Source organism: Lithobates pipiens, unplaced genomic scaffold, assembly GCF_037356315.1.
Source record: "Lithobates pipiens isolate NorthernLeopardFrog02 unplaced genomic scaffold, aLitPip1_a1.2 Scaffold_23, whole genome shotgun sequence".
Lineage (NCBI taxonomy): Eukaryota > Metazoa > Chordata > Amphibia > Anura > Ranidae > Lithobates > Lithobates pipiens.
This window is the reverse complement of record NW_027507785.1, coordinates 254,501,782-254,519,607: the sequence shown is the minus strand read 5'-3', so window position 1 is coordinate 254,519,607 and position 17,826 is coordinate 254,501,782. Positions and strand designations below refer to the sequence as shown.

At 42.2% G+C, this 17,826-nt stretch overlaps 1 protein-coding gene across 2 annotated transcripts in view; it reads right to left on the bottom strand.

The window, feature by feature from the left end:
- LOC143928269 (carboxyl-terminal PDZ ligand of neuronal nitric oxide synthase protein-like) overlaps window positions 1-17,826 on the bottom strand; it is a 193,154-nt gene that overhangs the window by 37,818 nt on the left and 137,510 nt on the right. Inside the window, exons 7-10 of one of the 2 annotated variants that reach the window (XM_077453045.1) lie at window positions 17,424-17,587; window positions 12,737-12,886; window positions 12,478-12,643; window positions 8,777-8,917 (exon numbers count right to left, since the gene is read on the bottom strand). In XM_077453045.1, the coding sequence (XP_077309171.1) occupies window positions 8,777-8,917; window positions 12,478-12,643; window positions 12,737-12,886; window positions 17,424-17,587 (621 nt within the window). Of the gene's footprint in view, window positions 1-2,656; window positions 8,918-12,477; window positions 12,644-12,736; window positions 12,887-17,423; window positions 17,588-17,826 lie in introns of those variants that run through there. The other variant, XM_077453046.1, reaches the window with a different exon arrangement.

Sequence of the window (17,826 nt, the reverse complement as noted above, 5' to 3'; positions counted from 1 at the left end):
GAATATGCAAAATAAATATTTATTAAAAACATGCAGGGACATGACATGGCTATGGGAGGATGAGGCTTCAATATGGGCATAAAAAAAAAAAAAAAGACATCTGTCCAACAGGATTGCAGTGCCAACAGATCTCTATAACTCCACATCAATCCAAGATGGTGGCAGGACCACCAGAATCTCCCCACTGCTTCAAAGGAGATTCTCCAGTTTCCAGAAAACAGACTCCAGGTCATCTATGACGGGGCTGGCAAGATCCTCTTTACCAAAAGTTATCGGAAAGGACCTACCTACATTACACTTATACCCACAGGAGCTCAAGTGATGACAGACTTGAATCTACCTGTAGCAAAAAGCAACAAAATATACATTGGGTGACATGGTATCTAAACTTAGAAACTTGATTTCCAGCTGTCAGCCTTGACAGCATATGGTCTTTAAAACTACATTCTCCATGCGAAAGACAGCAATAACAAGAATAAACCTAAAAACATGCAAGTTAGGGGGTCTTCCTTTTCAGCTTTAAGTTCACAGAACGTTAGGTACTCTGACACCAGTCTTCTACACTTTATACCAAATACCCAACCTCAAAAAGACTGCTGGCACTTGGTGAGACCCCATAAACCTACGCACATAGCTGAACGTTGGCTTACACATGCCTTCCCATATCCATGACTTAATGTGATAGGCCCAAATGGTTTATGTTCTTGCCTATTTAACAGTATTCCAACATCTAAAATAAAGCTTAGATTCCAAGCAGGATGAATCTTTTTACTTGCATGGTGGACTATTGGGTCAAAATTAGGGATGCATTGATACCAGTTTTTTTAAGACCGAGTATGAGTAACGTTACTTTTTCTCAAGTACTCACTGATACCAATTAAGATACCCATTTTTTTTCAGACAAATTAAAAATTAATATTGTTGATCAGTATGGGTTGAGGGGTGCAGGGTACAAGTACATAGAACTGCAGTCTTCATGAGCCAATGTTGTACTGCAGCACTCATGTACTAACAAGGAATATGCTGATAGGAGAAGAGAGCAAGCAGATGAACTCATTAGTCTGCTGCTTCTCTTTTCACTGTACAGTCATGGGCTGGGGGAGGGACAAGACTTTTGGTACTAAAGTACAACAGAGAAAACAAAAACAGATCTACTGTCCTTTCAGAGTTTACAGTGTGAATCCCAGTACTGGACAAAAATACAAATCCTTTGCCAGGTAAAACAGCTCCTATATATGCATTACATTTGTGTATTCAGTTATTTGCTTAAAATACAGCTTTAAAACTGTTTTATACATTCAGGTCCATACTTTGTTTTGAGGCTAAAATTTTTCCCCATCCAACACAGCCAGTGTGTATGAATAGGGTCCCCGACCCAATATAAATGAGCATGAAGACTGCAGTTCTATGTACTTGTTTGGCGGGAATAAAGAGGATTTTGCCCCTGGCAGGAGGTATACCCCAATGTGCCCCTCCTGTCAGTTGATGTCAAACAGACCTTTATCAGCAAGTATATCAATACTCCATGAAGCCATGTTAAACACCCCGACCAGGGTCCAAATGACATTCACAAGTCTTATCACTCTATAAAAAGGTTCTACACTACCAAAGTCACAGTCAATCAAATCCTATGGACAACCTTATAAGTTCAAAATGGCAGGAAAATGTGTGTTCCCTGGCCTTGCTATATATTTTTATGAATGTTAATTAACTACAAAACCAAAGCCCTACTTGTCCCTCTACCACCTTGTGATATACTGTATATCACCTCAAACATAACTTTTTGTTGGCAACAGCTAGTCAATCTATGCTATGTTATAGGTACTTGGTGAGAAACACATTCTGGACAATATCTCATTTTCTTTCATAAAACACAATGCAAGTTAGCAAGCAATATTCCTGGCTTGAAAGTATCAACATATTGGGACTGAAATTTTTTTTTTGGTAGGTATCTAAACAATGTCAACTGTCCCAATGGGGTACATTTTTCAAACAATAAATACAGCCTTTGGTAAATGTAGCTAAGCCACAACCACTCTTCTTCTACCCAAATCCTCAGGTGGAAGAGGCATTCCCAATATAAAGACCCAACATCAAGCAAGGTACAAGCATGTTTCTTAAAAAGTTATTTGGAGAGTATGGGCTTCAGGTGTGTCCCTACACCTTTTAAGGATGAGGATGCCTAAAAGGCAAACCTAATCTCTGTTCATTGCTACATACACTCACCGGCCACGTTATTATGTACACCTGTTCAATTGCTTGGTAACACAATTTGCTAATCAGCCAATCACATGGCAGCAATTCAATGCATTTAGGCATCTACGTGTAAGGCCGCGTACACACGCGCGGACTGTTGGCCCAACCTTGTCCGCTGAACAGTGTTTGGGCGGACAGTCCGCTCGTGTGTGGGCTTTCAGCGGACAGTTTCAGCGGACAGTTGGACGGACAAGGTTTTACGGAAATTCCGAAAAACTGTCCGCTGAAACCTTGTTTCAACGAACAGTCCGCCCGTGTGTAGGCTTGTTCGTCAAACTAAGTTCCGCGCATGCTCAGAAAGGATTTTCAAGCCGAAAGTTATAATGCAGTGTATAGGACGTCGTATTTTGCGTCCCGTCGTACGTGCCGTTCACGTCATCGCGCACGGTTTCAGCAAACTGTTCGTTCGTCGTGTGTGGCCATGTCCGTCCATGCTAAGTTTGAGCGGACTGTTCGCTCAAACTGTTGGACGGACAAAGTTGGGCCAACAGTCCGCGCGTGTGTACGCGGCCTTAGTGAATAAGGATGAGCTAAGGTGTGTTTGTGGCTGCACAGATTGGAAATTGTCTCACTACCTATTAGTGCTGCAGCGTGTAAGCTTCCTGGCAGGCGTGGGCACGTGGACTTGCAAACACGCCTGAGCTCATCCTTAGTAGTGAAGACAACTTGCTGAAGCAAGCATCAGACTTAAGAAGAAAGGGGATTTAAGTGACTTTGAACGTGGCATGGTTGTTGGTGCCAGATGGGCTGGTCTCATTATTTCAAAAACTGCCGTTTTCACACAATCAACTCTGGGGTTTACAGAGAAAGGTCAGAAAAAGAGAAAATATCCAGTGAGCGCCAGTTGTGTGGACAAAAATGCCTTGTTGATATCAGAAGTCAGAGGAGAATGGGCAGATTGGTTCAAGATGGTAGAAAGGCAACAGTAACAACCATTCGTTACAACCAAGGTATGCAGAATACAATCTCTTTATGCACAACATATTACACCTTGAAGTAGATCGGCTACAGCAGTAGTAGACCAGACTTGTCAGCTAACAGGAAACTGAGGCTACAATTCACCCAGGCTCACCAAAACTGCACAATAGAAGATTGAAAAAACGTTGCCTGGTCTGAGGTGTCTCGATTTCAGCTGCAACATTCAGATGGTAGGGTCAGAATTTGGCATAAACAATATGAAAGTATGGATCAATCCTGCCTTATATCAATAGTTCACACCAGTGGTGGTGTAATGGTGTGGGAGAAATTTTCTTGGCATACTTTGGGCCCCTCAGTACCAATTGAGCATCGTTTAAATGCCACGGCCTACCTGAGTATTGTTGCTGACCATGGCCATCCCTTAATGACTACAATGTACCCATCCTGTGATGGCTACTTGCAGCAGGATAATGCACCGTGTCACAAAGCTCAAATCATATTAAACTGGTTTCTTGAACACAACAATGAGTTCACTGGCCTCCAAATCTCAATCCAATAGAGCACCTTTGGGATTTGTTGGAATGAGAGATTAGCATCATGGATGTGCAGCCGATAAATCTGCAGCAACTGCATGATGCGATCACGTCAATATGGACCAAAATCTCTGAGGAATGTTTCCAATGCCTTGTTGAGTCTATGCCATGAAGAGTTAAGGCAGTTCTGAGGGGTCCAACCAGTACTGGCAAGGTGTACTTAATAAAGACCGGTGAGTGTATATGAAAATTTTGGGAACTCTGTTAGACTAGCATTAGAGATCACACTTTGCAGAGTGCTTTTGGCAGATCAGTGTGGCTTTACATATGTTTTGAAAATGTATGGAACCATAAACCTCTGTTTAATGATAATTGTTAAACCAGTTTATGTTTTTTTTCTGGCTGACTCCCTGGCAAGTGTGCTGACTTTTTTTTGTACTGTCCTACTAGAAACAAAATATATCACTGCTAACTATACTCCTTTAATACAGTATATTATGTAATCACATCCACCTGTCCTAGTCAGCGCCGTGCTGCCCATGTGGCTAACTGAGGCAGCACTAAGGTGAGTTCATGCCAGACACTCCATCCTCAGTGCAGCTCAGCAATGATAAGCCTAGTAAAACCAAACGCTCAGTGTTACTACGCTCCCTACCCAGCAGCTGCGTCTGTCACACAAAAATGCGTGGCCATCTTGGGCACCATCTGCCCCCTGGCACAGCCGTAAAACGAATCACTTGTTGTCAGTCTATATTTACACCTAAAACCTCTTATCCATCGATTTATATACTGACTGAGTTGCTAGTCTGTTTCATATGAGCAACATAAAGCTACACACAAAAAAAGGTGTTCAACACTTCTCTGGTCTTGGTGAAACACAAGTAAATAGTACAAGGTGGACTGGTGTGGCAGATTAAGGCAAATCAACTTTCTGATATAAAAAAGGGCAAAAAAAACAACAACTTTGCGATATCTAATGAGATATGGATTACAGCTGCTTAATAGTGACATCTGTTAAAGTATGACCACGTCAACTGCACTTTGTGCAATTTGGGTGTTAGGTAAAAATTCCCAAAATTAGGACATTTGTAATACGGCATGATAAACATTATGGTCAGATTGTAAAGTACTGCATTCATTCTTTTTGCCTGCAAACACAAACACAACAGTAATTACTTCTTACACCAGGTCAATACCATTGGAATACCCAACATGTTGAGAAGGTGTATGCCAGCAAGACATACAGTAAGTAGTTAGACCACAAGTTGGGTTACGGTATAGGTTGCTATACAATACCCCCTTTTTTTTTTGCAGAGTGTGCCGAGTGTGTTGTGGTTACTACTTTGAGTGTAGATCAGTTTTGGGAGCAGGTACAGAGGGGAGCACAAGACTCGGTGCAGGGGAGGCATGAGAAAGGGTAATTCCACAAATCTCTACCCCAAATACAAGCAAAATTTCACTAAAGTCTACCCCCAACATAAGCATAATTCCATTAAGTACCACACCAACACAATCCTAATTTCACTAAGGTCTACCCCAACACAAGCACAATTCTCCTAAAGTTTAACCCTACACAAAAATAATTCTACCAAGATCTACTCCTTCACAGGAATAATTTTACTAAGATCTACTCCAACATAAGTATAATTCCATGAAGATCTACTCCCAAACACATACATTATTCCACAAAGGTCTACCCCGGACATAATCATAATTCCACCAAGTTTGCCCCCCCCACACACAAATATAATTCCACTAAATTCTATCGCCAACACAAATATAATTCCACCAAGTTCTACTACCAACACAAACATAATTCCACTAAATTCTTTCCCTAACACACATATAAATCCACTAAAGCAGCCCATTGATTATGCAATGTTCTTTCCTTCCTCCACACGTGGAAAGAAAGAAAAATCTCTAGATTCTCCCATCAACACAGTCATTGTTGATGGGGTAATCCCTCCCATAGAGCTATTGTGTTCTGTTGGAGGGGAGCCTTCCCTGCCAGCAGGACACAATGGTTACTATAGCCCCCAGCACTAAATTGCATGTTAAATATCCGGGTACAATCAGCCTGCCCATACTTGGATTGAATCTAGGCTGATCCCTGCCGAAGCAGCCCAGATTTGATCCATCTATGGCCCACTTAAGGCCTACCTCCAACACAAACAATTTCACTAAGGTATAGCCCTAAAAATGCATAATTCCACTAAGGTCTACCGCCAACACAAGCATAATTTCACTAAGGTCTACTGCCAACAGAAGCATAATTTCACTAAGGTCTACCCCCTACAAGATTTACTATGCAGCTCTGCATGAAAAGTCTAGAAAAGTATAACCCGGTGCACACTAAAAAGGATTAATGAAACAGAAGACTTCCCTGTCAGTTCTCTGTAATCTGGCAATCTTTGGTAGACCCCTTCTGTAACTGACAATATCATTGTGTAATGGTGTGGCAGTAACTATAGGCAGTTAAATAGCTTTAACTAAGCTATTTCTTCTAACATTCAGAAATCTCTCTAATGTGGCAACTTTTTTCCTGTAATGTGTTATTATAATATAATTTAATTCATTATAGTTAAATCCCATGCAGATAAAAAACACCCCATCATCCAGCTATATATTAAGAATAGTTAATTTATATACAGAACTAAAAAACGCCTCAGTCTGACTCAATATCAGCATTGTAGAACCTCTGAACAGTAGAACTTGGTGTGGAGGAGCCAATGACCAATTACGGAGCCAGTCGGGGCTCTATTGTTTTGTGCAGCTCACATACTCACTGGAGGGTAAAGCATAGGGATGATCTAATTGATTTGCTGCACCCCATCACTGTTCAATCACAGGCTGGGGTGATCCTGAACTAGGCTGTATTGCTTAACTGCAGTATAGTCGAGGTCCAGGACCTGTTCAGCTGTTTGGCAGGAGAATCTGGATTGCAGGACTTGACTGAGAAGAGTTAGAAATCCTTACTGACAAGAGGGCTGCTCATGCATGATTCAGGTAAGGTAGCCCAATCTTCAGATGTATGCATGGCAATAGTTACTGTTGGTAACAATGAGCGGAGCCTGTGGATGACAGGTCCGTGCCCCCTCTGTATATGCAGAGGGTGCAAGGACATAGCCCACTCCACTCCGATCCACCCAGAAGTTTTTTTTTTAGCGGAGTGCACGTGTGATTTTCCTGCGTGTTAGCTGCACTTTGCCATAGACTTATATTATATCCTGCAGGTGTGATGTACTTTCTGAAAGTGCACCAAACCCTCAGGATATAATAGAAGTCTATGCCTCAGTGCAGGTAACCCGCAGGTGCGCTGCGCCTGCGGATCAGTTTGAAAACAGCCCGATAACCACTGCAGAACAGATATGCCCATATGTACATTTTGATTTTAGTAATCAACTTACCTTCTTATTCAGGTATCGCCCGCTGTTGCTGCCCCTGGCAGAGTGCATTTGGTATCACTCCACCTGTGACAGGAGTTGGCACTATACAGGAAGCATCAGCTTATACGGCTCTGCTCCACAACCGCTTGCTTCCTCTACTGCCAGCCTCATTCACAACACTGATGCTCCGGGATGGCAGGTCGGCAACCCGCGAGGTAGTGGGCCACATCAGAGAGCGCCTCGGGCTACTGGTTGGGCACCCCTGATCTACATAACAAAAAAAATAAAAAATGCTGGCAAAAAGCCACTCACTGTAGTGCATCTCCAATGCAACATTTGGACACCTGGACTGAAATAAAATCTCCAAAATTAAGGTAAGTGCAAAGCTTCCTAGTACCGTCATACTATTTTTTTACAGTACAGAAAATATATACTATACATCGATCCTGGACTTGATATCACCAGTATGTACAAAACCAACCGTCATTGTCGGAACCCACATAAAGGATTTTTTAATACATCAGTGCAAGGAACAATGACAATGTGCAAAGTGCAGTAACCCATATTACACATATTACACCTCCATCTGGCTCAGATCAGGGCTTCTCAGACCTGCCCTATAGGATTGCAGCTCATGTTTTTCATGATCTTTTCATGGAATTACATGTATAATGATTGCACGTCTTCTTTTCTGTTTAGATTATTAAAGTGGTTGTGAACCCTCTCATATACCCAGTGAAGTGACTGGCCTCAGGTGATGCACAGAGATGAAGCAAATCCTACAATATAAGTTATACCTGTTTATCTACACTCGTCTTCCCCCTACATCCATTCAAAGTGCAGAATTTACACAGGATCTCTCAGGGCTGAAAAGCTGGGGCGGAGAGCTGAAGATACATCAGAGGAGAGCTCTGAAAAATGATTGGAGGGAAGGGACACACCCCTCCTCACATAGCTCACAGGAACAGACCTTAGGCTGTCAATCACAGGCTGTGCCCTCCTCTGTCACCATTTTCATTTTGGTGTCAGGAAAATGGATCAGAAGTGACTCATTCTTATAGCAGAGGAACAAGGCAACTGACAGAAATGATTATTAGTGCTCTGGATTGAGACAAGCATACACTATCGAGGGATATGCTTTGTTCATATTTCATGTCTGAGGTTTACAACCACTTTAATGAGCAAGTCTGTGAAAACATGACCTGAAGAAAGATTTGGTAAGCACTGGTTTAGGCTAACCAGAGCAATGGTAGATTACCGCGGATTTCTTGTTATAGGTTACTGCCTGGTCTTAGCAATATTTAATATGTCCAACAGTACCAGGTACCAAGTTATGCTGGTACTATGAACATATCCGGTAGGAACAGTGCATATTCCTTTAATATCACAAATATATAACTTGAGAATCACTGTATACCACAAACCCTTCACTGGTTCATACAGCAATCTCATCGTCCAGACTGTCTCCCAGCATGTCTCTATGTAACACGTGTGCCAGCCTTCCACCATCATCCTGCCAGGACTCCCTTTCCTCACTCTCATCTGTGTTAGACTCATATTCAGATGCTATGCCAGACTCTCTGAATCTATACAGCTCCAGACTACCCAGCAGTTCCCCTGATCCCTCCCCCTCGCCGGACACAAAGCGATAACACTGCACCTTCACTAGGCAGTCTGTCCTACCTAAGGGGCTACCCAGCTGAAATGAAGGATCGGGATCTGTCAGTGGGGGCAAATCATCAGGCTGAGGTGTTGTTGCGTCACATATCACCGACAGGAAACTGGGGCGGAAAGTAATTTCCAGGAGACTGTCCTGAGATCCCACTGCAAAAGACAGAATGAAAGAAAATCACCACTCAGACAATACAACCTGCCAAATATTATCTACGGTAATTTTTCATAAAAATAGAACAGTAAGGCTAATGCTAGGTTTACACCTGTGTGGGTTGAGAACCTGCAGTCAAAACATACTGCTCTTTTAGCAGATGCATAGGGGCACCATTATTTCCCAATTGTGATTCCAAGCGTTGTGCTTTTGCATGTGCTAAATCGCATGGTGCTGCAGGACCATGCAACTCGGTGGGGTGTGAATAAAAAAAAATAAAAAAAGAAGACGAATGGGACTTCTTTCTCTGCATTTCTGGTAGGTTCAACAGCCAATTCAAATGAATGGGGTGCTGTACATGTGACATGTGGTCTCAAATGCACTGCACATACATTTTATTCCAAGTATTGGGACACCTGCCTTTGAACTATAATGGCATTCCAGTCTTAGGCCGTAGGGTTCAATATTGAGCTGACCCACCCTTTGCAGCTTTAACAGCTTCAACTATTCTGGGAAGGCTGTCCACAAGGTTTAGGAGTGTATCTATGGGAATGTTTGACCATTCTTCCAGAAGCACTAATGTGGACGCGAAGGCCTGGCTCGCATTCTCCACTCTAATTCATCCCAAAGGTGTTTTCTCTGGTTGATTTCAGGACTCTGTGCAGGCCAGTCAAGTTCCTCCACCCCAAACTCCCTCATCCATGTCTTTATGGACCTTGCTTTGTGCACTGGTCCAAATCATTTGGTGGAAGGGGGGTTATGGTGTGGGGTTGTTTTTCATGGGTTGGGCTTGGCTCCTTCGTTCCAGTGAAGAAAACTTTTAAGGCGTCAGCATATCAAGACATTTTGGACAATTTCATGCTCTGAACTATGGGGGAACAGTTTTGGGATGGCTCCCTCTTGTTCCAAGATGACTGTGCACCAGTGCACAAAGCAAGGTCCATAAAGACATGGATAAGTGAGTTTGGGGTGGAGAAATTTGACTGGATTGCAGAGAGTCCTGACCTCAGCCCGATAGAATACCTTTGGGGTGAATTAGAGTGGAGACTGCGAGCCAGACCTTGTCGTCCAACATCAGTGCCTGACCTCACAAATGTACTTCTGGAAGAATGATCAAACATTCCCATAGACACTCCTAAACCTTGCGGACAGCCTTCCCAGAAGAGTTAAAGCTGTTATAGCTACAAATATGGGCCAACACAATATTGGACCCTACAAACGAAGACTGGGATGCCATCAAAGTTCATGTGTGTGTAAAGGCAGATGTCCCAATACTTTTGGTAATATAGGGTATGTGAACCTAGCCTTAGTTTACACCTGTGATGCTTTTTTTAATTATATCAGGTATAATTTTTGAATGGCTGAAAGCAAAGGGTTGTGGCCATTGCATGTGCACAACCCCATCTAGCTGCCTTTGCACCCTAGGGGAGGGGGCAGTATGGGGTGGTAAAACTGCTGGTCAAACACCTATTTTTAGCAAACCGCAAGAGTCAACGACCCCCAACATAACCTGATGACACCACTGTACATGCTAAAAAAGTTTGGAATAATATCCAAGAGGGATTTAAGTAACTCTTGAGATTTTTATCTCCCCAGCTTTGAATCAAATACCTAGGCTTGGGGGAACAAATTCATTAAAGGCTTGTTTACAATCACCTCAAAATGTGGCATTGGGCACGCTTTTTTAAAGCGCTCTGAATGCCAATCAATGTGCCTATCACTAAATAAAATGGTAAGCTTACAGTTCTGTTCACACATTGTTTGCTTTGCTTCAATAATTATATACCATGTCACTTTCTTAGTGCTTCAGAGCATCTTCAAAGCCTCCATAGATGACTATGACAAAGCTTGCTTTAGCTTCACTTTGGAGGTATTGTAGGCATGAGATCTCAGGATGCACTGGGAGACCAATAAACGGACCAGAAAGACCTCATCAGCAGTCACTCTGGTTCATGTTTATATATTCTGGGAGTCTTTATGCCCCAGGTTGGCATGGGTCCACCATAGCATTTACAGTGGCAAAGCAGTGTAGGACTGGCCATAAGAGGGATTACTTTGATGCTGTTGGTCAGCTTAAGCATGTATTGCATTATGTGTATGGCAATATGTATTGCCGGAAAGGGTGTATAGCAGTGTGCAGAGGGTCCATCCAGATTTTTTTTTTTTTTTTTTTTAAATATATTTTTGGTGGATATTTATTATAGCAAAAATTTAAATATATTGTTTTTTTTCAAAATTGACGCTCTCTTTTTGTTTATAGCGCAAAAAATAAAAACCGCAGGAGTGATCAAATACCACCAAAAGAAATCTATATTTGTGGGGAAAAAAAGGACGTCAATTCTGTTTGGATGCAACGTTGCACAACTGCGCAATTGTCAGTTAAAATGACGCAGTGCCGAATTGCAATAAGTGGCCTGGAAGGGGGTAAGTAATTCTGGGGCTGAAGTGGTTAAAGGTTCAAAAAAAGCATCACCGAAGCATGTTGAAGCAGTTGCCGCTTTAACCTCCCTGGCGGTATGATTATTTCAGATTATGAAATCGGTACAATTATTTTGCATGAAAATTTGGCGTTTTATATAGTATTCCTGTAATTCTTAGGAATAACTCACTTAAATCTGTCCAAACCAGAGTCTAGCAGACATCCCGGGTATGATAAAGTTTGAAAAATGAAATCCTAAATTATAATATAATAAATAACTATAAATAATTATATCAAATAATAATATTAATAAATAACAATAATAATAATAATAAATAACAATAATAAAAATTATTCAATAATGTAATCAAATCAAAAACACTGAAATTTGCTCAGTTGCAGAATTGTCACTGTCATTACTTTTCAGTATTTGATGACGGATCTCCCCACAAATCGCTATCGCTCAATTCTGCGAGTGATTCTAATTTATTATCGCTGTTTTCTAGCTGGTCTAAAACCATTTTTGATGTAAAGGGACAGTTTTTGGTTTCTATGGACAATCTCCAGTTTCCAGGCATAAAGAACAGTTTTTATTATATAAAACTGCATGCAGGACACTGGGCAGAACACTAGGGACAAAGGGGATGTGAAATAATTACATACAGCAATGTAATCTGTAAGATTACATTATATTGTATGTATACTGTGTGTTTCACTTTTTGAATTTGGCGCCGTTCTCCATCCCCGTGCGTCGCAGCGCTCACAGGGAACAGAGCTCGGCTCCGTGATAGATCGAGCGGAGCATGGTTCGCTCGTACAGCAGGGGGGACATCGCTGGATCCAGGGGAGAAGGTAAGTAACCTCTCCCTGCATTCAGTGATGCGGTCCCGAGTCTGGCTCGGGTTTACCGCTTTTGGAATTAAATCTCCACCCCGAGCCAGACTCAGGAACACCGCCAGGGGGGTTAATGTGTGTTGAAGTCATAGAAAGTGTAAATGAGCCCTAAAATGTGTTGCAATCGTATTATTGTATATAAGCCTATGAAAATGGGGATATCCATATTTCAGCACAATGAATCTTTGTAGTGAATAAGAGTATAAATGGTTCCTGCGTCCTGCAAATATCTCAGTGAATACATACTAGCATTTTTTCCAGACAGCTTGAGCTCCAATTCTTGCACCTGCTTTACTAGTAGGGAGATGTGCTGCAAGAGATCTTTGTTCTGCAGCAGTAGCTGGTGTACTCTGGCCTGAGACTCCAACCTGGCAGCCGCCTCAGCAGCCAGCTGGTCCTTTAGCAAATGTACCTGGTGAAAAGAAAAATGATGTTAAGACAGGTAAAGGTTATGCACAGGGACTTCTGACACATAATAAGCACTTCTACCTCTTCCTAATCTCACCTGAGCCACAGCCACTTGTGTTTGCTGCTGTTGCTGCTGCAGTTGCTGCTGAAGGAACTGTATTTGATGGTGGACAGAGAGGGGAGTCCCAGGGAGTAGCTGACTTCCGGAGGGTAGTAACATCTTAGGCGAGGCAGTAATCATCTGATCCTATTGGGAAGGCAAATAATAGAGTACAACATCCAATAGAAAAGACAAGTAATTGGCCAGGTACAGGCAAGTCCCTGAGTTACAAACAAGATAAGGACTGTAGGTTTGTTCTTAACCACTTAAGGACCGGGCCTCTTTTTAAGACTGTGTTTACAAGCTAAAAACAGTTTTTTTTGCTAGAAAATTACTTAGAACCCCCAAACATTATACATTTTTTTTCTAACACCCTAGAGAATAAAATGGCGGTCGTTGCAATACTTTCTGTCACACTGTATTTGCCCAGCGGTCTTACAAGCGCACTTTTTAAAAACACAAACACACACTTTTTTAAATTAAAAAATAAGACAACAGTAAAGTTAGCCCAATTTTTTTTTAAAACTGAAAAAAATTCAAAAATTGATACCCAACATGTCATGCTTCAAAATTTTTATCTTTAAAAATCTCCATTGGCGACATTTAAAAAAAAGTCTACTGGTTGCATATTTTACGTTACAGAGGAGGTCTAGGACTAGAATTATTGCTCTCGATCTACTGATCGCGGTGATACCTCACGTGTGGTTTGAACGCTGTTTTCGTATGCGGGCGCTACTCGTGTATGCGTTTGCTTCTGCAGGCGAGCTCGGCGGGATGGGGCACATTTAGAAAGGTTTTATTTTTTTCTTATTTATTTTACCTTTTAGCTTTACACTGTTTAAAAAAAAAAATGTCACTTTTATTCCTATTACAAGGAATGTAAACATCCCTTGTAATAGAAAAAAGCATGACAGGTCCTCTTAAATAGGAGATCTGGGGTCAGAAAGACCTCAGATCTCATATTTGGACTTAAATGCAAAAAAATTAAATAAAAAAATGAATAACATTTTGTAATTTTGAAAAAATTACATCAAAATAATGTGCCTTTAAGAAGTATGTGACGTGACGTTTTGACGTCGCTTCCGCCCAGCTAGGGTATGGAGACAGGTGGGGGCCATTTTCCCCTCACTCGTCGCCATACCTAGCAAGGAGACAGAAGCAATCGCCTCCGCCACTGCCGACGGCTCTGGCAAGCGGTGGAGGTCACTGGATTGTGGCGGGAGGGGTGCCCCTCTCCCACCACCGATAAAAGTGATCTTGCAGAGAATCCACTGCAGAGACCCCTTTTATCTTGTAGCTGACCACCGGCCCAACACGGGGATACTGGGGTTATGGCAGCTAGCTGCTGCCATAACAACGATATCCGTCCCCAAAGTAGGGACGTACATCGGCGTGCAGCGGTCGGCAAGTGGTTAAGTTCAATTTGTCTGTTGGAACGGGTAGATTTTTTAAGTGTAGCTCCAGCCAAAAAATAGATTTTTAAGCCTTTTGGATAGCATAGGGAAGGGTTAACACCTCTAACATTTGTTTTGCTGTCTGCACCCCTGTTCAGAAGATTTCACCTCACTTTCTGTCCCTGTGACAATTGGATTTAGAACATTTTGGGTTGTTAGGGAAACATGGCCTGGTAATAAAGCATCATTGGAAACACCTTTTCCCCATAATAACTCTTATGCCGCGTATACACAATCAAACTTTACAGCAGACTTGGTCCAGCGGACCGGAATCCGGACAATTCGATTGTGTGTGGGCTCCAGCAGACTTTTTTTTCCAAAAGTCCTACGGACCTAGAAATAAAACATGTTTCAAATCTATCCGACGGACTAAAAATAGGCAAAACCGTTCATCTGTGTGCTAGTCTGACGGACCAAATACGATGCAAGGGCAGCTATTGGCTACTGAACTTCCTTGTTTAGTCCCGTTTACGTCATCGCGTTCAAAACAAATGGACTTTCGAACGGACTTAGTCCGGTCGTGTGTGGCCAAGTCAGTTTCGTTCAGAAAGTCCCGTCGGACCTCCGCCGAAAGTCCGTTGTAAAGTCCAGTCGTGTATATGTGGCATTAGAGGGGGGAATTTCCCTTCCTAGGGGTAGATTTCCTCTCACTTCCTGTTGTCTCCCTCCGTTTGCAAATAGAAGTCATTTGGAAGTCGGATGTTTGTAACTAGGGGACCACCTGTAATATCGGACCCTGAATACAACTTAGACCTTTTCCTGTTTACAGCAAGACAAATCTATTCTACAACTGAAGTAATTGATACAATAAGTATTATTTGGGGTGGTTATTCCCTATATCTATTGCAGCTATGTATTCATTTGCCATGTTGCCTTCCAACAACAACTAAAAGGTATTTCTCGGAAATGATTCACAGTCTAGCACTGATTCCCATGTGAGTCAGAGGAAAGCTCTAATATAATGCAGAACGGGCATGAATTGCTATGAATTTTATTTTCAGTACTGATGAATATCATTTTGAATAGTTTTCTATAATAATGAATGTATCTTTTTTTTTTTTTTTACCCATCTGCGTTTAAACCAACTTGCTGGTCTCATAAAGCTGCTGCAGGTAATGCAAAATAGTTCATATAATTGGATAGCTTATGTTTGCCAAGATGCAAATGAGCTCTACCATTTTGGTACAATGTATTTAAATTATTGCTCCCTTCGGCACTCTGTATTCTCTCATTTAAGATGGGCACCAACTCTGACAGGAAGGATACGGAGATGGGATCTGTATCCAGGTAGTTCATTGTATATTCACAGGCAATTCACTGTGGACTTGGCCTCTCTATAGTTCCTCTGGGAGAAGGTGTCCACTTATTGTACATTTTAATCAAAGCTGAAGATGGAAAAATAGAGTTTGGTATCTAGAATAAAAACAGGCTGGGGTTTGGATCTTGTAGGAACTGCCTAGAATTAAGCAAAGGAAATAGACACTTCAATTTATTCACTTGCAAGCCATTTCATGTAAATGTGGCAACATTCCAACTGTCAGCCCACAGAGGTTCACTCTAAAAGACTAGAGGACAGTAGGTTTTGCATACAGCAACCAGACTGAAGTTGCTACTTCGTTTTGGCCTCTAAGAATATAGGTAGGCTGCACTGTGATATCAAGTGTTCTACAAAAGGGAAGCATCAATATGGCTGGCAGTGAGTCCCTGGGGCCATTTGACTGATATTTGGGGCGTCTGGCTTTTTTTTTCCTTGCCTCTAAGCACCCCTTTATTGTTTGCTTATGTATCTATGCACACAAATGCCTGTACACATGATCAGATTTTCCGACAACAAATGTTGGATGTGAGCTTGTTGGCTGAAAGTCCGACTGTGTGTATGCTCCATCAAACATTTGTTGGCGGACTTTCCACCAACAAATGTTTGATAGCAGGTTCTCAAATTTTCCGCCAGCAAAAGTTTGTTGTTGGAATTTCTGATCGTGTGTACAAAAGTCCGACGCACAAAAGTTCACGCGTGCTGGGAATCAAGCAGAAGAGTCGCACTAGCTATTGAACTTCCTTTTTCTCAGCTCGTCATATGTCTTGTACGTCACCACGTTTGTAATTGTTGGCCAACATTTGTGTGACAGTGTGTATGCAAGACAAGTTTGAGCAAACATCGTCCGAACAAAAATCCACAGTTTTGTTGGCGGAAAGTCCGATTGTGTGTACGGGGCATTAGACTTAACAGCATTTCGTGGCAAGAGACTTGAGGCAGGAAAAAAAAACCCTCTGCCAATGCGTCCAGGAGCAGTAGAGTTAGGGCAGAAAAAAAGCAAAACAAAAAAAAACACGTTTGACACTTGTAAATGTGTCTAAATGCTTGAACATTAATGCATTTCAAATGGCGAGAATAAATTATTTATTCTGGCCAATGAAGTGAATTAAAGGAGAAAGTTCAGCATGACCTTTTTAGGCTGGGCTTCTCCTATGGGTCACAGGAGTGTTTGTTTTGCACTCCAGTGACCCGTTTTCAGAGGAGAGTGGTCTGATGTCCACTAACGTCACTGCCATCAGTCGAGGCAGCACGCCATCCTGACTTCCAAGTCTGGATCCGCCAGCTGCCTTGATTGATGGCAGTCTCAGCAAGCCACTGAGGCAGCCTCTCCGTTGCCCTCAACAGCTCAGCGCTCCAGTGAGCATGGAGAAGCAGAGAGGGGAGTCGCTGACCGACAGTCAACAGCTTTACTCTCTGCGATTTCTGAGAACTGAGCAATCGACGGTGTTCGGTGGCTCGATTCTTGGGAGAGGAGGACACAGGAGAGCAGGACTGCAGATGACGGAGGCACGTAAACTGACCACGGTGTCAGTGCTCAGCAGTCATGATAAATCGTAGCCAGTTTACAGGAGGAGGGTATAGGCAGGCAGGATCAGCCAGGGTTTTTAGGTGATACGGGGGGCCAAATTACACAGCACAAGCACTGTGCTGTATAACATGCTTTAAGGGAACAGGATTCATTTTTTTTAAATTTTGTTTAGGGTAACAAACACTTTAAGTTGCCGCATATTCACGGGCCACTCAACACTGATGGCCTCCATCTCAGCAAAGAAAACTCTTCACTGTGTCTCCTACTTGTAAGGAATCCTCCATGTGAAAGTTTAAACATGGGAGTAACTAGACCTAAAAATGTATCTGTATGTCATAAAAAAACTTTAAAAAAAAAATCAGCACAGAGAAGCACAATATCTACCTGCGCCTTCTTTTCCTCAGTGCGATCACTCTCTCGATTTACAGCGTCCAGATCAGTCACACAGCGGCTGAATTTTGGAACCTGTCCTCCAGGCAAAGGACTGTCCAGAGCATCAATGTCAGTCTCATCGGCATTGTGATCTACACTGGCAACTATTTGTGTCACTGAAAATCAAGCAAAAGAAGGTAACGTCAAAGAAAAAGAGATGCAATAGATTCTTGTACTGCAACAATCAGGAAGCTACTGCCCTGTTGGGAATAGTAAGAGGGCAATTATGTATGTCCTTGGGTATCAAACACATGTCGGAAAATTTCTGGATAATAGGAGCTAGCCACCACAATAAGCTTCATCCACAGGAGAAGACTGCAGAATATCAGAATGGGCAGAGGTCTCATTGCCTCAC